Source organism: Cryptococcus neoformans, assembly GCF_000091045.1.
Source record: "Cryptococcus neoformans var. neoformans JEC21 chromosome 7 sequence".
Classification (NCBI taxonomy): domain Eukaryota; kingdom Fungi; phylum Basidiomycota; class Tremellomycetes; order Tremellales; family Cryptococcaceae; genus Cryptococcus; species Cryptococcus deneoformans.
Window position 1 is genome coordinate 101,294 of NC_006692.1, and position 18,568 is coordinate 119,861.

An 18,568-nucleotide genomic window follows, 5' to 3' on the forward strand; every position below is an offset into this window, starting at 1 on the left:
CGGGCTTCAACACACGACGGACCGATAGCTCAACGGCGGTGAGCTGAGTGGCGTAAGGGCCGGAAACTACGTGCACCATAGCTGAAAAACCATAGCGGGGCCGATCACCACAACCAAGACGTCGAACAGAGGTGACTCCCCTCGCTGCGCACGTAAAAGCTGTTGACCGGATACCCCTTTATCTCTTCCGCCTTATTACTTTTCGTAAACCCGATTGTATAGTCCAAGAATAAACATGTCCTCTACAGACACAACAAAAAATCCCATTATCAAGCTTGGTCGGGTTCTCAAACCCTCACATTCCAACAGTGGGGACAGACCTGAGCTTCCTCGTTCTGCAACACACGAGAAGGTGGCAAGACATGCCGCGGAGAAGCAGCACGAACAGGCAAAGCAGGAAGCCAAAAAGGAAAGGACAGAGCATGAAAAGCATGAGATGCAACGCCGGCGCCAGATTGCAGATGAGAAGGCTCAACTAGAAGAAGATTCCGAGACTCAGGCAAGTTATGGTGATATCGATGGCTTGGAGGAGATCACACCGTTTGAAGAAGTGATCGACATGCCTGCTGGCACAAAAGTTAACATCCGAGGTCGTATTCACCAGCAACGGGACCTCTCTTCCCACCTCAACTTCATTCTTCTTCGTCAACGAGGACTTGTCATTCAAGGAATTCTTTCTGAGCATGCTTCGGAACACATGATTAAGTGGGTCCAACATCTCCCCGGTGAGGCCATTGTTCAAGTCTCTGGTACTCTCCGCGAACCCCCCAAGCCCATCACAGCAGCCGTCGACACTCCTTTAGAACTCAATATTGAGCGTCTATACCTTGTTGAGGCTTCTCATGATATCCCGTTCAATCTTGCACATGGCGACCGACCTCCTCAAAGTACTCGTCTTCGTAACCGTACACTCGATTTGCGACACCCGACCGCCCAGGCGATCTTCAAAATCCGTGCCAAGGTATTGAAGGTGTTCAGGGATACTCTTGACGATTTGGGCTTTTTGGAAATCAACACGCCTAAGTTACAACCTTCGGCGACAGAGAGTGGTGCAGAGGTGTTTAGGGTGAACTACTTTGGACGAAAGGCTTTCCTGGCTCAGAGTCCTCAGCTGATGAAGCAGATGGCAATTTCTGCCGATTTCCGTCGTGTTTACGAGGCATGCCTTTCCCTCTTTGATAATAATACCGTGCTGACACATTTTTAGATCGGACCTGTCTTCCGTGCAGAGAACAGTAACACTCACCGACATCTTACCGAGTACACTGGTCTCGACATCGAGATGGCTATCCAAAAAGAGTACCATGAGGTCTTCCGAATCCTCGATATTGTTCTCCGCAACATCTTCAACGCTCTTAAAGAAATGAAGACTGAGCTTAATCGGATTCGAGAGTTCTTCCCCAGCGATGACTTCCAATTCCTAGAAGAGACGCCTATCATTCCCTTCCAAGAGGCCGTGCAAATGTTGCGTGACGACGGCCGAGATGTCGAAGAAGAAGATCTCCATACGCCAGACGAGATTCGTCTTGGTGAATTGATTAAGGAGAAGCTTGGTACCGACTACTATGTCATTGACAAGTTCCCAGTGTCTGCCCGGCCATTCTACACAGCCAATGACGGAAAGATCACCAACTCGTTCGACATGTTCATTCGAGGCCAAGAAGTCTGCACCGGCGGTCAGCGTATTAACGACCCCAAGGAGCTTCGTGAGAGCATGAAGGAGTCGCGTATCAATGAGGACGAAATGGCAGAATATCTCCAGGCGTTCGACTGGGGTATGCCCCCCCATGGCGGTGCGGGCCTTGGTGTCGAGCGTATCGTTACCTTCTTTCTCAACTTGCCTGACGTGCGATTGTCTACACTCTGGCACCGAGATCCCCACTCTCTCCCGGACAAACCCGCCAGTCTTCCACATCCCGATGCTGACACTCTTAAAACAATTGATCCTAACAACCCTCCTCCTATTGAGAACCTCATTGCCAATTATGGTGATGCCACCAACACTTCATGGCTTGACGACCGGTTCGACATTTGGCGAGACCGCGAGACTGGTGCGGCAATCGGCTACTCTACTAAGGACACCAAGTTCTGCATGATCACCGGGGACCCATTATGTGATGATGGCCAGAAGAAGCAGGTGACAAAGAGGTTCCTCGATTTTATCAGGCGCGAAGTCAAGATGAAACCCATATGGCTATTAGTCTCTGAGATGATGGAAGAAATTTTGGCATATGAGTTTGGCTGGCGAGCATTGAGCTGTACTCAAGAGCAGCGAAGCGATTCCGACAGAGCAGATTCTAGTGTCATCCAAAATTCCAAGCAGAAAAAGGGAGTGTTCAAGGTCAGAGAAGTGGAGCCCACAGAAAAAATTCAGAGGAAATGTGATGCGAGGATCGAAGAATGGAGCGCCGGAAGGGATCACAAGGGCAAGCAGGTACATCTTACAGAAATTGCCCCTTGGAAGGATACCGAGCACAGACGGTACTTTATTGCCGAGTCTGACCATGAAGCCAACGAAAACGGCGAAAATAACAAGTTCCAGAGCAGAAAGGGTGAGCAAACAATCGACACTCTTGTCGTTCTTGCTCGTCTTGCCCCTTCAAAGGGTTATCAGCTTAAGTGGGCTCTCGACTTCCCCGGATCCCCAAATGGCGCTATCGAGTCCACCGTCCAAGCTGCTTTGTCTGCCGTTCCAGGTGAACCTGTTACTTTCGGTACTGCCGTATCCGAGAGTTTGGTGACCAAGCACGGTATTGGAGGTCTTCGAGCTAGCTTCATGGAGAGGACTTACAGAAGTATTGTGAAGAGTTTGTCGTTGGACAAGAAGGCAGGATTTAGGGAGAAATTTGGTGTAACCGGGGATTTAACTTATATCTGTTACCCGAAGGGAGGTGTGAAAGCGTACGAGCTGAAGGATATTGTCAAGTTCTTTGAATAGACAAAGATATGCCTAGCAGATAACCCTCATAGATTGTACAATAGGCTAGTTATAATGTGTATTTTAGCTATGTTTTCGTGTGAATAATTGCCTCAAAAGCACAAGACGGCAGAAAACAACAACTGTTTTTTGCATGACGAACCCTCTACCGGGACCCAAAAGGATAAAACAACGCAGTCTATAATCTGGCTGGCGAGCGCTTGCCTGATAGGTATTTTACAGTAAGATCAGAAGCTTTTTCGGCCATACCTAAACTCGCCTGGAAGCTGTGGTTACATTAGCCAAAGGGTTTCGCATCGAATGCGACTTACCCCGCAGATCCAATACCATAAGCGTGCACAACCGCCACTTTCCTCCTCTCACCTATACGGCCAATCATGGGTGCGACATCGTACGCGTTACCCTCATTCGCACCTGTACCAACTTCTCGTTCCTCAATTTCCAACCTGGGCCCACCCTCTCGAGCAGGTCTTAACCCCACATTGTGCGAAATGATTTCGATATCCTTCCATGTCTTGCCATTAGGACCTGCGAGCTCAGGCGCGAGGTTATAGCAGTCTTTGAGGATACGTTCCGCTTCTTTCAAGTCGGGGAGAGTAGACCAATTGTCTCTTTGGTAAACACCTCCAAGGACGACATGGCCTTCAGGCCCGGGACGAGGGATGATGTATGCCGGTGGTGGAGGGGTGACTTCTCGACCACTCTCGTCGAGGTCGGCGTAAAAACCTTCGGTGTGCATGATACAAGCCTTGAATCCTGGGGCTCGCACGAGAACCGTCTGACCACGGCCTGGATAGACTTTTTCATCCTCTACGCCAATGAGAGCCTTGGCACCGAGGCCGCTAGCGTTGACGACGAGAGAGACTTTGCCGATACCAGAAAGGTTGTAAGCTTCGTCGAGGGAAGAAAGACGGTAGCGGTGGACGGGGATGCCTAGCGCACGGGTCTCTGAACTGAGATGACGGATGTAATTGGGTGCGTGAAGAACGTAGGAAGCGAAAGAGTGGCCAAACTTCTTGCCTCCTGGGAGAGGCTGGCCAGGAGTCGATTTGAGATTTTTGTACTGCAATCAATGTCAACACTACGTATATGCAAGTACAAGCGGTTGCTGAAATGACAAACTCACATCGAACACAAGATCTTTGAACCAAGGCTCACTCTCAGCATCACTCTTGGGAAGATCCCATACAGAGCAGAAGGGGATCTTTTGGCAAATGTGAGGGTGATCCTTGGCAAGTTTGGCAAGCTTGCCGAACGTGATGGTGTCCCATTCGGCAGCAGGGGTACCGCCTTCAGCAAAAGAGAACCAATTGCAGCCAGCCCAAGGGCTGGCAAAGCCTACGCTAATGCTGTCTTCCGCGAGATCTCGAGCGACAATGGCAACCTTTAATCCACGGTTGTGGAGTTCTCTGGCGATAGATAGGCCAATAACTGTGAACGTCAGCTGGTGTCTGGGCGAGACGACATAGAACTTACCTCCGGAGCCGATAACGACGGCGTCAAAAGACATTACAATAGTTTGTGCGATGATAGACAAGAGGTTGGGATGAGTCTGGGTATCAAAAGTAGGTGTGCCAAAATACGTTAAGAGCTCTGTTTAATATCATGGAAGTACCGGTCATTCCATGCGTCGAGTCGGAGACGAACCATCCAAGCAATGTTCGGCGATTCCGAGCTTTTAAGTAGCCGATCAGCATATCCGACATGCGTAAGACTTGTACCGAGCCAGATAAGGGGTTGTCGCGTGAAATGAGACGTCATGCATGCATTAAAGGCCATGCATCTCTTATGCCCAGCTGGCCCTTGGAATGAGGTAAAAAAGTGCATCTCAACATAGAAACGTCTTAAAGATTATGCCTTTTCTTGGTCGGTCCCACGGTGTGTTTCACTTGCAATCGGGATCTGGCCTTCCCGCCCGGCGCGGGAAGTGCATACGCGAACCTTCGATAACGTTCTGATTCGTCCCTCATCTTTGTTGTTCTTTTCTTTTCTCACACCATCTCGCCGCGATGCAGTCAGAAGGAGGCAGTCCAGAAATAAAGCGCAAATCTTCCAAGGTTGAGAGAGGCAGAGAAGCGTGTACGGAATGTCGCCGCCACAAGGTGTGTGTGCTTGTCGTCGGTCAATACGCCGAGCTAACTCGTCTTATCAAGATCCGATGCAATCCACGACCAGATGACCCAAATCATCTCTATCCATGCTCAAGATGTGAGCGTATGAGTCTGACCTGTGAATTTCAGAAGCATAATCGTGGGAGAAAACGCAAGCATCCGTGAGTCGCACCTCGTTATCAACGGACGTAAAACTGATAAAAATTAGGGTGGCATTGTTGAACGGCGGTTTGATAGATCAAGGATCCAATGGAGAAGGATCATCCCGCGGAGAATACATATCGAAAAGAGAACGGACACCACCTCAAAATTCATCACATTCCTTTGGCGACCCACGATTCCCTTTTATATCGACCGAGCTAGCTGAGCCGACCGGTCCCAGGAAACAGTCAGGGTGGCATGAGAGTGACCTTGAAGCGTATCACCGACATGGTCATCAGATGTCTTTACGGCACATGCTAGCTGACGAGCCGGATGATGATGCTTCTGTGGATGAGGAGGAATCTCGAGACGAGCTGTTGGATGAAGAGGCGGATGGCGAGAGCTCAAGAAAAAGGTTAAGGGTCGCTGTTCAAAAAGGGTCAGACCTTGTGGATGATCCTATAAGGGCTGGATTTGTGACAGAGGAGGAGGGGAGAGCTTTGTTTCATCTGTAAGTTGGTCTTTCTGAGTCTGTAACCCGGGTTGACCCTGCTTAGGTACTTGACGCACGTGAACACGTCCCTCCCTATGTTAGACCCTAGCTTTCACACGCACAGCTATGTCAGAGAGTCGTCCCCTTTCTTGTATACTGCGATTCGTGAGTCAGTCTTTACATCGTACAAGACCATGCTAACACAGCTTAGTCTGCATCATGTCTCGCTATCTTTCTTCTGTATCCCTCAGTGGCCAAGCAGTATCGCCAGAATCAGCTCAATCAGTGCATCAACAAATACTTGTTCTCGCTAGAGACCACCTAACTTGGTCATTCGCAGAGGCCGTCGCGGATATCAATACCGTGCGGGCGATGGTCATTCTGTCTCTGCATAAAGAGCCAGATGATGATAAAGCTGGATATTATGTCAGCAGGGTGGGTCACCTTTGCTATCTGCAATTCTTGGCTGACAATTTACAGGCCATTCTGATGGGTAAGGAGCTTAACTTGGGTAGAATTCCACCCAAGTCTGAAAGTGATCGGATGACCGATAAAGAATTGCAATGTCTGAGATCAAGGCAACGAGTTTGGTTGTGTTTGTTCTTTGTCAACTCCATCTTTAACATGCAGTTCCGACAACCGATGTTGATACTGCAAAATGATCCTCTCGTGGCTACGGCGTGAGCTTTAATATAGATCAGTGAGATAATCGCTAACATTCAGCAGCCATCACTGGCTTAAACGAAGCCGTCCTGAAACTCTCCTTCGAGACTCGCAATTAGTCTGTTCAACGGAATTGCGACGCAAATACTTGCATTATCGTGATTTGCTAGTTGGGTCAGGGCCTGATGAAACGACATACAGAAGTGCTCTATCGCTGTCTATTTTGACAAAGACAATGAATCAAGACTGGGATGTCACTTCTGAAGCTTGGATTAGGGATATCATTGATGGTGAGTCACAATTTGACCGATTTGTAATCATAGCTGAGGAACGCTGCAGTGGGCGGAACATCGAGCCACGTCAACAAGCCTCGTATATGGACGTCTGCTTTACGTCTCAATCTCAACCTTCTCATTGTGAATCAGACACTCCGATTGCCACCCGAAGACCAGCTCGACTTCGGTGCCCCTAGCTCAATACCCGCTTTCCACCATTGTTTGAACGCGGCTACGACAGTATTGGTACGGTTTGAAGGGCTTGATAGACAACAATTGACCTTTGCATCGGATACATTCTTGCATTTTGCTCTGTATGCGGCTACACTTTTGTCTACTGTAAGTTGAAGATGGTTATATCATTAATAGCGGTCGCTCACCCAGCATCAGCTGTGTCGCGGCCAACACCCTTATAAATTCGAAACCGTCGAGATCGAACATTGTCGTCGTCTTATACGTAAAACTGCCGACGCCCTTGAAGGAGCTTCCGCCTATCCACATGACTCCCCCGCTCTTCACGCATACTACCTTCGACGGCTCAACCAATACCTTCCTCGACCTCCCTCCCAGAACCCCGGATCCTCTTCATCCTTCTCCTCGGGCAGCGGTATGCCCAAGCCAGTTGCTAATGGCCAGACGGCCATTGATCCCATACTGCAAAACATGAGTTCCGGCACGACGTCGCTTCATACAGCGTTGACCAACGCTTTGGGTAATGAGCTGGATTTCTTGATGGCTGATTTCCCGTGGATGGAGGGATCGGGCATAGAGTGGCTGAATGAGGGGGAGACTGGTCAGGAACAACCTCAGCAAGTTCATATGCCTCCGCATCCACAAACCGCGAGAATGTCGTATGAAACGGGGCATTTTGGAGCTATGCCGGATAATGGGGGATTTTGACGTTGTATTTGAGAATTTTCTTCTTCTACTATTCAGAAAGTTGTCTTGTGTAAAGCATAGCACATGGTTGTATGAATATATCCTTGGGTTATTGATCTGGCAGTGATAAATTATCCTTGGAAATATTTATTCATAATTCAAACCGACTACAACGAAGATAACCATAACAACGAATCTGAGAATAGCAGAAACTAAGGCCTAAACACCTTCTCCGCTTCCCTCAACTGGGGCCACCTCCAATCAGCTTTCCACATCGTCGTCCCATCTTTACTAAGCACCAGCATCTCCTCCTCCTCCTTCTGCTTAAAATTCCTATCACCCTTAACCGCCTCCGCGACCTCATCCCAAAGAATCTTGTTAAATTTGAGAACCGCAGACGTCTCTTCCGGGGTCAGCATCGACAAACGCAACTGGTGAACTGCCAGATCGGTACCATGGGATGCTTTGCCATTGTACCGTAAGCGACAGGGACAGACTCAATAGCGTACCGGACGGCGGGGAAAGAATATGCTGCGAGGTCTTTGGCGAGAAGCCGAACGGGGAGGTGAACCTGACCGTCCGCGAGAATCTATTAAACGAAAATCAGGAGTCAGTCTGGGTTTGGATAGGTGATGAACAAAAAGAAAATTGATTTACACGACCTAATCGATCGTCGAGTTCGGTCGGAGAAGAGTCCATGGGGATGGGATAGTAAGAGTTCAGGAATTTTTGGGACTGATCGTAAGGATAATATCTAGCGATATTGGGCACCAAATCATCGTATTTCTTGCAGGGATGTACTCCGCGATAGAAAAAGTCCTGAAAAAAAAAAAATCAAGAAAGATTAATCAGTACTGCTGCGCACTTTGAGAAAGCAACCAAAGGGTTGACTGCTGACTTACTTCATCCCTTACGTCCCCGACGACAATACAATGAACACCAGCTTCCCTCAAGCCCTTTGCCAAACCTCCATTTTTCTGAAACTCCATCTCATCCGCTCTTACCCATCCATCATCGCCCACTATGCCACGAAAGGTACACAGCTCACCCATATCCTGAACTGCCTTGATAATCCTATCTGTCGAGAATTTGCTAGTGTCGCGGAGTCCTTCAAGGACGTTTGGGATAGAAGGGTCGATACCGACGCTTTCGCAGAACGCGGTGAACTGGGCGTTACGCGCGGTAGGGGTGAGTGGGTCGGCGAGGATCGCGTTAGATTGGAGGTGGGCGGTGATAAAAGGCGCAGGTTTGGGTGCGAGTCTAGCGGCTTGGTGGACAAGTTGGTGGACAACATGCCCACCGCCGCTCAGCCCACTAAGGTGGATCTGGTTGGGATCACCACCAAAGGAAGCAACATTTTCCTTGACCCACTCAAGGCCAAGCCAGCAGTCTTTGAAACCAAAGTTACCAGAAATTTTGGGTTTTTCGCATCCCAAGAAACCCAAGATGGAAACTCGGTGCCCAAGGAGGACTCGAACTTCGTTGTAGTGCTCAGCAGCAAAGAATTGCTGATTGTAATTCTGTCCAGAAGTGCTGCCGTACTGCAAGAAACCACCATGGATGAAGACTCTCACAGGCAAAAGGGGTCTTTCGCCGGGGGACGAGAGGGGATAATCCGATGGGATGTAGATGTCTGCGAAGAAGGGATTCTCTGTGGGCTTGCCAAGACCTAGGCGGTCGCGGATAGAGTTGGTCTGGTGGTAGGTTCGTTCTGGCTGGGCACAGTACTTGCCATCGACTGTAAATGGCTCTTCAGCGTATTTGTAGCCTTCAGGTAAGGATTGGGGGTCGGTCCATCGAGGGACATCGATGCCATAAGGTACGTCTGCACGAGTGATCAACATCTGAAACCTAAGGATTAAGAAGATCTATATTAAGACTTACTGAGAAAAACCTGGCAACCATTCTTCACACGTCCGCCAGTGATTTTCCCATGCTTTGTGATGGTGGATACTCTCTCAAAAATAGGAAGGGCGAGCTGGTCGCCAGTCATGTCATTGGGACCGATGTCTGTCGTAGGGGGAAAGTTAATAATGGGCATGGTTGTTAGTATAGTAGCTCGAGTTTGGATGTGTGAGCTTATGGAGTGGGAGGCGAAAGGAAGAAGATTAGAAGGACCATCATATACCGCAAATAGCAATCAAGTCCCAATGATGTCCACCAGGGCAACGAATGAAAATCGGATCGGTCTTCCAAGTAAGAATATGCCCGAGAAGACACCGATGTCCTATCTCGTCTTGTCAGCGGTCAACAGCTGAGGCTGTTCTTCTTGACAGATACCGAACGCAAAGTGTCAAAATAAGGTCATATCTCTCGGCTTTGAACGTCCGATATGGATCACCGATACGTCGATCTGAGACCAGAGACTGGTATTCGGACGTCTTCTGAGGCTGATATTGGACATCTGTTAGATTCGTGGAAACAACTGCTAGCGATAAACACCGGAATCAGGCCAAAGACTGGCAGAGGTACTGGTTACCGAGAGATATCCGGCCCAAATCTGCTTTTTTGGGCCGGTTTAGAAGCAACAAACTACGTCTGGCCCAGGATTTGGGCCTATCTCTGTTGTGCTTATCGTGTGTAACTAAGAAACCTTAATTAGCATCCACCTCGGCTACTCAGCTCGGCTTCTTGTCCAGACTCCCAACCATTTACCCTGCAATTCTCTCACTCCTCTCCTTGTTCCCCCCCCTCCCCCCCCCGGCCCTATTCCGCCGTCGCCAAATCGAATTAATTACTTATCAGCTGATACGCCTTATCCCCAAGAGTCATGTTTATATAGATTGCGCCTTCCCCCATTCAAACTTGTCGCTTTCCCAGCACAAGCAAACCAGAGTCTGAGTATATCACGACATCCACCATGGGCGCGTCAATAACTGAAGACAAGGCATACTCTATGGGATCCCAAGAGATGGCTGTACCAGACCTCGAGGGACAGGAGAAGATTGAGAGTTTAGAGAGAGTAGAATCGGCGCGTTCTCATGTGCTTGACGACTTGGGAAAGGGTGAAGGGATCTCTTTTGAGGACTTGCCTATCATCGATGTCAAGTCCGAGGACAATAGAAGAGTGCTTCGAAAGTTGGACTGTGTGAGCTATTTGGTCCTTATCGCTAGATGGCATGGCTGATAAAAATCTTTGTAGTTATTATTGCCTCTCACCATGATTGCCTACACCTTACAATACATTGACCGAAGCGCTATGAGTTATGCTGCCGTTTTTTCTTTTCGCACAGATCTCCACCTCGTGGGCACCCAATATTCTTGGTTAGGAAGTTGTTTCTTCCTTGGTTACTTGTTCTTTGAATTCCCTGGATCGTAAGTCACTTGCTTAATCCCATTTCACTTTGTGTTGCTGACACATGTACAGATACATCCTGCAACGTCTTCCTCTTTCCAAAATCATGGGAACATCAATCGTCATATGGGGTGGTCTCCTGATGTGCTTGGCTGCCCCTCGTTCTTTCGGGGGAGCCGCTGCAATCCGCACTCTGTTAGGCTGCTCCGAAGCCCTCGTTACGCCCGGTTTCGTCCTTCTCATCAGTCGATTTTACAAACGCGAGGAACAGCCTTTACGAGTTGGTTTGTGGTACTGCTGTAATGGATTAGGATCTTTTATTGGTGCTTTGGTTAGCTATGGGATGGGACACATCCATGTAGACAGTGTTCCCAACTGGGCTTGGATCTTCATCTTCAAGTACGTTCCCGTTCCCCATACATCACGTAGTGATACAAGACTAACTTTTGGAGTATAGTGGGGGCATCACCGTCATTTTTGGAACCGTCTTTCTCTTTCTCTGCCCTGAAAATCCCCAAACATGCAAGGTCCTTAACGCCCACGAGAAACGCGTAGCGTTAGAGCGTGTACGAACTAACAGATCATCCTTGGGCAGCAAGATAATCAAGTGGTACCAAGTCAAGGAAGCACTCTGTCCTTGGATTTGCCCACAAGGATGGTCTTATTTTTTCATCGTCATGTCTCTTAGTTTACCTAACGGCGGTATTGGCAATTTCCTTCATTTGATCGTGGGCATCTCTTCCTGTTCCTCTTTCCATATCGATTCTAATCATTGGGTATAGCTTCAATCATACGGATACACCTCTTTCCAGACCATTCTTATGGGTCTTCCCCAAGCTGCCATGCAGGTCGTCTTCCCCCTCTCTGGCGCTATCATCGCTCGAAAAGTCCCCAACGCCCGGCTCTACGTCCTCACGGCGTACATGCTCCCGAGTTTGGTCGGTGTTATCATCCAGTATAAGACGCGTAACAGCGGTGCTCTTTGTAAGCCACTTCCTCCACTTCTCTTGCCGTCACATAGTTCGTAAGTTGATACATTCATACTTTCATAGTGTTCGGTTACTACATCCTCGGATCATATGTCGCTTCCCTCGGTATCTGCTTCGCCGCCCCAGGCGCCAATGTCGTCGGATACACCAAACGAGTCGTCGTCGGTGCCATGGTCTTCATCGCCTACGCCCTCGGCAACGTCGCCGGTCAATTCTTCTGGAAATCGACCGAATCCCCACCGTACCGTAGTGGGATGCTCGCTTGTATGGTCTGTTTTGCAGCTACAATCCCCATGGGGTTTAGTCTGAGGTATTATTATGTGTATGAGAATAAGAGGAGGGATAGGTTACAAGCGGAGATGGGGGAAGGAGCGGAGAATGATCAAGGGGACTTTTCGGATAGGACCGATGTCGAGAATTTGTCGTTTAGGTATGCCCTTTAAGCGGTGTAGTTTGAATATCAAAAGTTGTTTCCCCACATTTTCAATAATTTTCCTCGGAGTTGTTTTACCTAGATATATGTCGTAGTTGTCCGTTATTATGGTTGTAGAGCATGTATAGTACTCGTAGACTAATCAGCGATGATGGACATTGCTCTTCTCTTACTGCAATAAGTTCTAAACAGATCACCCAGTATGTGACCTGTCACTTGCTCTTGTAAATGAGAAAGCCGACAATAATAGAGAAGGGGACTCATTTAATAATAGAGAAGGGGACTCATTTATTCACAACATTCCTTTATTGAGAGATGTGAGCTGATGGCCAGGTAGCCCCTGTGCGCTACATAAAGACGTTCATTCGCCTGGCAGGACGGATCAGTACTTATAGTTTTGTTATACAAGCAAGCCGGAGGTAGCGCTCGGTTACCCTTAACCTCTTCCCTCTGCTCCCTCATCTCAGTGACAGTTTTCCAATGTCCACTCAACAAGCCTCTTCAACTCGGTCCATTGTCTTTCCCTCATTTTGGCGTCATTTCCAGGTTTGGCTTTGGCACATTCATCCACGAAAGCTTTCGCATCTGAAGGATCTGGGACAAGGGGATGGGACCTCACGTGAGAGTACCAGCTGTGACGAAATGGTCAAATCAGATGAAATTCTCTTGTTGTGCTTCTTCAGGCCAAAGACGTACTATTTGGAGTTCCAGTAATCACCTTGTGAATATTTATTATCAGTTCATGTGCGTTGCCCGCTGGAAACGTTTCGAAAGTCTCACCTTCACGTCTGTGGAGAGTGGCATGTAATAAATCTGCGGTTGGATCACCTTCATGATCTTGAGCTATCAAGTGACAATGGTTAATATCATCGTTCGCAAGATGTAATGCTGCACACGCCTTGTCAGAATTCTTCACCCAAGCCAGGTAGAAAATAAGATAGACTGACCAGCTTTGACATATTTATGTGCATTCAGTCCTTTAATTGCCTTCACCAGATTCTTGTCGTACACCTCAGAGCCAGGTTCAAGAGGTGGTAATGTCGGCCGAGCGAAAAGATACGTCACGACGGCTTCTGTCGTTGTGAATGCCATCTTGGTTGTAATATGTTGATGTGCTGACTTGAAAACAGGTGATATACTGATCCTTGAGGAGTTCGTACGGGCTTTTAACAATGCAGACATGAAAAGATGCAAAATTCTACTCGTTTCTTCTCGCTCCAATGTCAATTGACCGTTTTGACGGTCCGGTCGGTCTCTTCCCAAGCCTTCTTCTGATGATCGGTGAGAAGAAATCCGTTTCGGAAATGACCGAATATACGGGGGGAGACTTGTGACGTAATCTAAGATGTATTAAGCATGCCTAACACAAATCTGCAAAAGCTCCAGTTAATAGGCTCGCGATTGTTATTGCTCTTGCCGCTCGTGCGTCTTCGGACTGTCTGTCCTCCACGCAGAGTGGTTGGTTGGGCGGCGGCTAATCAGCATCTCCATTTTGCAACTGCACTTTATGTTGCTTCGACTCTACAATTACAACAGCCACTCGTCAAACGGCTGCTGCACCGCCCACTTGCAACTCTACCGCCTCAATAACAAAAGCGCATCTGATAATGTCAGCTGGCCAGACATACTACGAGTTCTACCGAGGATCCAGGCATGTCCAGTTTTCCTTCTGACTCGTCCCTCATATCACTGTCTTGGGACTAATCATTTTTGTTGAATCGTATAGCATCGGGACAGCTCTTACGGATGCGCTTGATGAGTTGATCACGCAGGGAGATATTCCTCCCCAACTGGCTATGCGGGTGCTTCAACAAGTTCGTTCTCAATGTGTTTGTCTCTCAATGTTCTGCGCATTGACTGAAACGGATTTCCATTAGTTTGACAAATCCCTGACTGAATGCCTTCAAAAAGGTGTTAAGAACAAGACCACTATCAAGGGCCATCTTTCAACTTATAGATTATGTGACGATGTGTGGACGTTCGTTGTAAAGGATCCTCAATTTAAGATGGAAGGCGTTGGCGCCGGGTAAGTGTCCCGACTTGCCTCTCTTCCCTTTTTTCAACATGCCAAATATTTGAAAGTGTCGATGCTGATATTTTGTCCATCTAGATCTGAAATGGTCACCGGATCCAAGATCAAGATAGTGGCGTGCAAGAGCGGCGATGCGGCAGATGGTAAGAAAGCCGGAGGTGCAAGAGAATAATGATGGTCGAGGGACCGTGGGACGTTTGTCGTAGGACATAAGGATCTGAGCTGTATTGCTTGTGCACATTTTGATTTGTATGTATCATTAGATATCAAAAGCTAGGCCAATATGAGACAAATGCAACTTCTAATCAATATTGTGATACATTATTTTGTTTCGATTCTTCAATCAGTTTCATTTGATTCTTCTGTTGCTTCTTTATGATATTAGTTGACGAATGTCGCCAACATCTATCAACTCCACCCTCAAAAGGCTCAGATCGATTTGACGGTGGTCGATTTCTCTTGGAAGAGTTCCAAAGGCGATGCAGGCAAGTCAAAAATGGGAGTCACGACCCTCCAGACAAACTCAAGGATATACGCCCCTATATTGAGGTAGGCGTAAAATACCTAGCAACTTGAATTAGTCTATTCAAACCCGAAAGAAGTACAATTTCGAGAATTTTGCTCACCATTGGGATGACACCCATGAATATATTTCCAATCACGCCACGCCTCCTGATTGTATCCCAAAGCTCCGTCTCTACGATCTCCCTTGCCTTGGTGATTTTGAAAGGTCCTGTAAGCCTGTAGAACGTGGGAAACGCTGCCCCGAAACTATCATCGCAATTCATCTATCAGCACTTCCATCTTACCAAGCAAAAAAATTAATTAATTCACCAGTACACAAACAAGACGAACAACCCGTAATCCCACCATAACCTCAACAGCCCCGGAGCGGAGCCAATGTCTTTTGCTAGGGTTGACATGTAGGTAGAATAGTCGACGCCGTATTGGATACGCGAAGTGGGCGAATGGAGGAGATGATATGTCTCTGGTGAAACAGGGATTGGGACACGTTTTTCTGTGAGGAGTATAAAGAGCTGGGCTTGCATCTCTGCTATGGGCGGGATAGCACCTGCATCGTTGTATCTGGTAAGTGTCTGGCTTTTTTTGGCCCAACGTTTGAAAGAGGACGGATTATGACTCACCGACACCAGGTCTAACAAATCCGATAAACGCAATACTTAGATCTTTCGTACTGGTGATCCCTCTGATTTCGCAATCCTCGGGACCTCGCGGGTAGCCTTCACCCAACCAACTCCAATCCTGTCTATATCCAGTACACAACACGACCAAATCAGGTTTACACTCGTCTTTCCACGCAGTCTCTTTTCTTCTATGTTCCGGAGGGGCCGGAAAGACCGCTCTTCCTTCAGAGTCAAACCCTTGTGGGAAGGGGACGATGTCAATTTTGGGATCACCAGGCGGTGGAGGAGGGTCAATATAGTGCGCGATCCAGCGATGGATAGGAGAAAGGGAGTAAAACGGTCGATTGATAAATTGCATCGCTTTCGCGGATTTATTGAGGAAGACGTATGCGCGTCCTTGTCTTTCAGGGGGCAGCTCTCCAGCCCATTGGTTACACCCGGCCATAGTACCTGTGAGTACCCAAAGAAGACGCTTAATGACTAGATCGGAAATGAACCATCTGATATGCGATGCTGCCACCCAGGGATGAACATAGGCAGTCTCAAAGAGCTATCGTTGTAAGGTCAGTATACTGTATGTAGGTCTCTTGGAAAAGATGGGAGGACTCGCGTTTGTTATAAGACCATCAATGGGAAGTTTTCCATCAAATGTAGTTCCCAATACGCGAAAATTGTTGAGTACCTTAGGAAAGGACAAGAACCCAGTTCGGACACCTAACCATACCTTCTTTGCAGGTGCCATAATTGCTTCGTACCCTATATCCATCCCTGTCTCCCCACATCCCAACACGAGCACTTTCTTGTCCTTCAACTGGTTCCGAGACTTGTAGGCAGAAGAATGGATCCATTTTGGTGGTTCAGGGATACAAGGCGTCGAGTTGAGCCCAGGAATAAGGGGGATGTTGGGAGTGACGTGTAGACCGGTGGTGATGATCACCCTTTTGGCAAGGACGATGAGGGGATCACCTTGGGGAAGCCCGTTATCATTGAGTGGCTGGATAGTGGCCCGATGTTTATAGAGATCTTTACTATCTGATGAAGCATATTCGAGGGAGACAAGCTTGGTGGATGTACGGATCATATGCCTCAAATCAAAATGGTCGATGTAACAGTTGAGATAGTCCACAAAGTTAGGCAAGGAAGGGTGATCAGGAGAGTCCAGAGGGTATCGGAAGTCGGAGAAACAAGTTAGTTGCTTTGAGCTTACCAGCTCAGCATTTTGGTAGCCTCTCCATCTGCATTAGACAAAGAGCCCATCAGTTGAAGCCTCCCACAAAAATAAAGGTATACCTGAAAGTTCCCCCAATCTCAGACTCCATGTCTATGAGCAACGGCTCCTCCCCCTCGGACCACGCTTCACCATACTCGACAGTATACTTGAGCGAGACGATGCCTGCCGGACCACCTCCGACAACGAGGGTGGATATTTGCCTAGGGAAACTCATGGGTGATATTGAAATATTGGATGGGAATATTTACCGTACAACGACTATAGACAGACTATAGAAGAAGACTGAAGGACTCGCTCTATGACCGTCGGTTCTCCACTCTCCCCGCTCTTATTAAGGTTAATTAATAATAACCGGTGGAGGTAACAACGGCGATCGAGGTTCGTTTCAGAAAGTTATGACGTGTCTCCATTGACCCATCACAAAAGAAGGTCGATCGATGGTGGTACGAGGACGGGCAAAGTGGAGTCGGTGGCTGTGATGATCTTTTGTTATGGTGCATGCAGTATGTATATTTTTTTCCGCACGTCATATACAGACAATTTCAAGTTCTCGATGATGGCAATAAATAGTGTATATAAGATGCAAGAAAACGGAACTTGAAAATCGCATTTTGACTACCCCGCAGAGACTTCCTTCTTCCCAACAAGCAACTTTATCACTCTGTCATGTCAGTCAGTCAGCGATCTGCGTTCGTAACGGGCTGCGCTTCACCTAGAGGCATAGCAGCCCAGATAACAGCTTCTTTGGCAAGCAAAGGATACCTTGTATTCGCTTCAGCAAAGACCTCTGAAAGTTTGGGGCACCTCCAAGATAAGTGCGAGGCGAGTTTCTGGCTAGTTTCTTCGCGGCGATAGCTTTCTTGGCTGATGACATGCCATCGTGAAAAGCCGATGGTCCTCGATGTCACCGACGAACAAAACATTGCGCAAGTAGTAAAGTCCGTTTCCGAGAGAACGGGTGGCCGCCTTGATGTCCTCGTTAACACTGTGGGTTGTCTGGGCTGTCACGAAAGTCCTTAAAATTACCGGGTCGCTCATTCCCTTTTCACACATCTCCTCTTCTCAACAAATTAGGCAGGCATTGATACCCTTTGCCCCCTCCTTGACACTTCCCTCCCGGCTCTCCGGGAGGTCCTTGAAACCAACACCATAGGCCCTCTTGCTCTTATCCAAGGCTTTGCCCCTCTCCTTGTCAAAGCCGCCAACGAGCCTGTCCCCGGTACAAATCAAGTTCGCCAAAGCGTCATCGTCAACATGGGTAGTCTATCCAAGGCCGGTTTTACTTGGAAGGGTGGGTATAGTATGAGTAAAGCGGCTTTGGAGTGCATGACAGAGGTTTTGAGGTCGGAGATGATGCCCCTGGGTGTGCAGGTCATCAATTGCCATATCGGTGAGCGAATCAAACTTTCCGTAACCAGGAAATCTTCTACGACGAACAGTACACTGATTGATTCATTCTGGCGCTCATATAGGGACCGTCAACACGGATATGTACTTTAACCAAAAGATCTTTGACAGCAAATCCCCAAACCCCACGCCTTATTACCCCAACTTCTCAATGATCGCCGACAACATGACAAAAGACTCTCAAAAAGCCGAGAGGATCATCATGAAAGCCGACAAGGCTGGGCAAGATATCGCAAAAATCATTGACAAGGTAAACCCTCCTGGATTTATCAGAGCGGGCAGTTATGGTGCGCTTTTTGATTGGGCTGCAGCGATCCTTGATTTTATTGGGTTGAAGAATTGGTTTTGGGGCAGACAGTTTTATACTCATCTGGTGCCAAAGCCAGACCCAAAAAAGACTGCTTGAATTTCTTTTATTGCTGAATTTGAATGGGCAGGTCTTTGTCAAAAGTTGATATTTCTGTAGCAATTATTCGATACCGAAGAGAAAAGTGCGCTCGTTGCTATTGCAAGCCACATCATGTATATCTTTTGTT

At 47.9% G+C, this 18,568-nt stretch overlaps 9 protein-coding genes across 9 annotated transcripts; 5 read left to right on the forward strand and 4 right to left on the reverse strand.

The window, feature by feature from the left end:
* The first annotated feature begins 27 nt into the window (after positions 1-27).
* On the forward strand, positions 28-2,988 carry CNG00400 (aspartate--tRNA ligase, putative). The gene is made up of 2 exons (XM_571738.2): positions 28-1,159; positions 1,208-2,988. The coding sequence occupies exons 1-2, from the start codon at positions 236-238 to the stop codon at positions 2,936-2,938; spliced, it is 2,655 nt and encodes an 884-aa protein (XP_571738.1). The 5' UTR covers positions 28-235; the 3' UTR covers positions 2,939-2,988.
* A 65-nt stretch (positions 2,989-3,053) lies between these two features.
* CNG00410 (conserved hypothetical protein) lies at positions 3,054-4,693 on the reverse strand. The gene is made up of 4 exons (XM_571739.2): positions 4,415-4,693; positions 4,065-4,369; positions 3,250-4,001; positions 3,054-3,204 (listed from the first exon to the last, which is right to left on the reverse strand). Exons 1-4 carry the CDS (start codon positions 4,446-4,448, stop codon positions 3,117-3,119), a joined length of 1,179 nt encoding a protein of 392 aa, XP_571739.1. The 5' UTR covers positions 4,449-4,693; the 3' UTR covers positions 3,054-3,116.
* Positions 4,694-4,932: 239 nt separating this feature from the next.
* CNG00420 (expressed protein) lies at positions 4,933-7,630 on the forward strand. The gene is made up of 9 exons (XM_571740.2): positions 4,933-5,040; positions 5,092-5,210; positions 5,258-5,701; positions 5,748-5,848; positions 5,895-6,118; positions 6,164-6,363; positions 6,410-6,636; positions 6,686-6,960; positions 7,012-7,630. The coding sequence occupies exons 1-9, from the start codon at positions 4,948-4,950 to the stop codon at positions 7,519-7,521; spliced, it is 2,193 nt and encodes a 730-aa protein (XP_571740.1). The 5' UTR covers positions 4,933-4,947; the 3' UTR covers positions 7,522-7,630.
* A 32-nt stretch (positions 7,631-7,662) lies between these two features.
* On the reverse strand, positions 7,663-9,905 carry CNG00430 (conserved hypothetical protein). The gene is made up of 4 exons (XM_571741.2): positions 9,385-9,905; positions 8,403-9,325; positions 8,158-8,319; positions 7,663-8,089 (listed from the first exon to the last, which is right to left on the reverse strand). Exons 1-4 carry the CDS (start codon positions 9,539-9,541, stop codon positions 7,913-7,915), a joined length of 1,419 nt encoding a protein of 472 aa, XP_571741.1. The 5' UTR covers positions 9,542-9,905; the 3' UTR covers positions 7,663-7,912.
* Positions 9,906-10,168: 263 nt separating this feature from the next.
* Positions 10,169-12,406, forward strand: CNG00440 (hypothetical protein). Its single transcript, XM_571744.2, has 6 exons — positions 10,169-10,588; positions 10,643-10,815; positions 10,868-11,194; positions 11,253-11,523; positions 11,578-11,779; positions 11,848-12,406. Exons 1-6 carry the CDS (start codon positions 10,361-10,363, stop codon positions 12,225-12,227), a joined length of 1,581 nt encoding a protein of 526 aa, XP_571744.1. The 5' UTR covers positions 10,169-10,360; the 3' UTR covers positions 12,228-12,406.
* Positions 12,407-12,547: 141 nt separating this feature from the next.
* Positions 12,548-13,385, reverse strand: CNG00445 (hypothetical protein). The gene is made up of 4 exons (XM_024658595.1): positions 13,165-13,385; positions 12,998-13,105; positions 12,914-12,935; positions 12,548-12,849 (listed from the first exon to the last, which is right to left on the reverse strand). Exons 1-4 carry the CDS (start codon positions 13,307-13,309, stop codon positions 12,681-12,683), a joined length of 444 nt encoding a protein of 147 aa, XP_024514520.1. The 5' UTR covers positions 13,310-13,385; the 3' UTR covers positions 12,548-12,680.
* Positions 13,386-13,689: 304 nt separating this feature from the next.
* CNG00450 (transcription initiation factor iia small chain, putative) lies at positions 13,690-14,563 on the forward strand. The gene is made up of 4 exons (XM_024657487.1): positions 13,690-13,868; positions 13,944-14,031; positions 14,095-14,243; positions 14,328-14,563. Exons 1-4 carry the CDS (start codon positions 13,825-13,827, stop codon positions 14,419-14,421), a joined length of 375 nt encoding a protein of 124 aa, XP_024513163.1. The 5' UTR covers positions 13,690-13,824; the 3' UTR covers positions 14,422-14,563.
* On the reverse strand, positions 14,552-16,885 carry CNG00460 (conserved hypothetical protein). Its single transcript, XM_024657488.1, has 6 exons — positions 16,685-16,885; positions 16,005-16,629; positions 15,395-15,944; positions 15,084-15,321; positions 14,876-15,020; positions 14,552-14,813 (listed from the first exon to the last, which is right to left on the reverse strand). The coding sequence occupies exons 1-6, from the start codon at positions 16,837-16,839 to the stop codon at positions 14,679-14,681; spliced, it is 1,848 nt and encodes a 615-aa protein (XP_024513165.1). The 5' UTR covers positions 16,840-16,885; the 3' UTR covers positions 14,552-14,678.
* Positions 16,886-17,207: 322 nt separating this feature from the next.
* Positions 17,208-18,567, forward strand: CNG00470 (acylglycerone-phosphate reductase, putative). The gene is made up of 4 exons (XM_024657489.1): positions 17,208-17,447; positions 17,514-17,612; positions 17,700-18,015; positions 18,098-18,567. Exons 1-4 carry the CDS (start codon positions 17,292-17,294, stop codon positions 18,436-18,438), a joined length of 912 nt encoding a protein of 303 aa, XP_024513167.1. The 5' UTR covers positions 17,208-17,291; the 3' UTR covers positions 18,439-18,567.
* Position 18,568: the final 1 nt, after the last annotated feature.

Excerpts from the sequence above, each read along its gene's own strand:
- CNG00400 (XM_571738.2), top strand. The coding sequence starts at position 236 with ATGTCCTCTACAGACACAACAAAAAATCCCATTATCAAGCTTGGTCGG. Across the intron at positions 1,160-1,207 it reads ATTTCCGTCGTGTTTACGAG|ATCGGACCTGTCTTCCGTGC; the intron begins GCATGCCTTTCC and ends ACACATTTTTAG.
- CNG00410 (XM_571739.2), bottom strand. The coding sequence starts at position 4,448 with ATGTCTTTTGACGCCGTCGTTATCGGCTCCGGAG. Across the intron at positions 4,370-4,414 it reads CGTCGTTATCGGCTCCGGAG|TTATTGGCCTATCTATCGCC; the intron begins GTAAGTTCTATG and ends TGACGTTCACAG. Across the intron at positions 4,002-4,064 it reads TCAAAGATCTTGTGTTCGAT|TACAAAAATCTCAAATCGAC; the intron begins GTGAGTTTGTCA and ends CATTGATTGCAG.
- CNG00420 (XM_571740.2), top strand. The coding sequence starts at position 4,948 with ATGCAGTCAGAAGGAGGCAGTCCAGAAATAAAGCGCAAATCTTCCAAG. Across the intron at positions 6,637-6,685 it reads GATTAGGGATATCATTGATG|TGGGCGGAACATCGAGCCAC; the intron begins GTGAGTCACAAT and ends GGAACGCTGCAG. Across the intron at positions 6,961-7,011 it reads CGGCTACACTTTTGTCTACT|CTGTGTCGCGGCCAACACCC; the intron begins GTAAGTTGAAGA and ends ACCCAGCATCAG.
- CNG00430 (XM_571741.2), bottom strand. The coding sequence starts at position 9,541 with ATGCCCATTATTAACTTTCCCCCTACGACAGACATCGGTCCCAATGAC. Across the intron at positions 8,320-8,402 it reads TCGGGGACGTAAGGGATGAA|GACTTTTTCTATCGCGGAGT; the intron begins GTAAGTCAGCAG and ends TTTTTTTTTCAG. Across the intron at positions 8,090-8,157 it reads TCGACGATCGATTAGGTCGT|ATTCTCGCGGACGGTCAGGT; the intron begins GTAAATCAATTT and ends TTCGTTTAATAG.
- CNG00440 (XM_571744.2), top strand. The coding sequence starts at position 10,361 with ATGGGCGCGTCAATAACTGAAGACAAGGCATACTCTATGGGATCCCAA. Across the intron at positions 10,589-10,642 it reads TGCTTCGAAAGTTGGACTGT|TTATTATTGCCTCTCACCAT; the intron begins GTGAGCTATTTG and ends AAATCTTTGTAG. Across the intron at positions 11,780-11,847 it reads GCGTAACAGCGGTGCTCTTT|TGTTCGGTTACTACATCCTC; the intron begins GTAAGCCACTTC and ends ATACTTTCATAG.
- CNG00445 (XM_024658595.1), bottom strand. The coding sequence starts at position 13,309 with ATGGCATTCACAACGACAGAAGCCGTCGTGACGTATCTTTTCGCTCGG. Across the intron at positions 12,936-12,997 it reads CACTCTCCACAGACGTGAAG|GTGATTACTGGAACTCCAAA; the intron begins GTGAGACTTTCG and ends AATATTCACAAG. Across the intron at positions 12,850-12,913 it reads GATTACTGGAACTCCAAATA|CTGGTACTCTCACGTGAGGT; the intron begins GTACGTCTTTGG and ends ATTTCGTCACAG.
- CNG00450 (XM_024657487.1), top strand. The coding sequence starts at position 13,825 with ATGTCAGCTGGCCAGACATACTACGAGTTCTACCGAGGATCCAG. Across the intron at positions 14,032-14,094 it reads CTATGCGGGTGCTTCAACAA|TTTGACAAATCCCTGACTGA; the intron begins GTTCGTTCTCAA and ends GATTTCCATTAG. Across the intron at positions 14,244-14,327 it reads ATGGAAGGCGTTGGCGCCGG|ATCTGAAATGGTCACCGGAT; the intron begins GTAAGTGTCCCG and ends TTGTCCATCTAG.
- CNG00460 (XM_024657488.1), bottom strand. The coding sequence starts at position 16,839 with ATGAGTTTCCCTAGGCAAATATCCACCCTCGTTGTCGGAGGTGGTCCG. Across the intron at positions 15,322-15,394 it reads ATTTGTTAGACCTGGTGTCG|GTGCTATCCCGCCCATAGCA; the intron begins GTGAGTCATAAT and ends ACAACGATGCAG. Across the intron at positions 14,814-14,875 it reads TCATGGGTGTCATCCCAATG|GTATTTTACGCCTACCTCAA; the intron begins GTGAGCAAAATT and ends TCAAGTTGCTAG.
- CNG00470 (XM_024657489.1), top strand. The coding sequence starts at position 17,292 with ATGTCAGTCAGTCAGCGATCTGCGTTCGTAACGGGCTGCGCTTCACCT. Across the intron at positions 17,613-17,699 it reads TTGATGTCCTCGTTAACACT|GCAGGCATTGATACCCTTTG; the intron begins GTGGGTTGTCTG and ends TCAACAAATTAG. Across the intron at positions 18,016-18,097 it reads GGTCATCAATTGCCATATCG|GGACCGTCAACACGGATATG; the intron begins GTGAGCGAATCA and ends GCGCTCATATAG.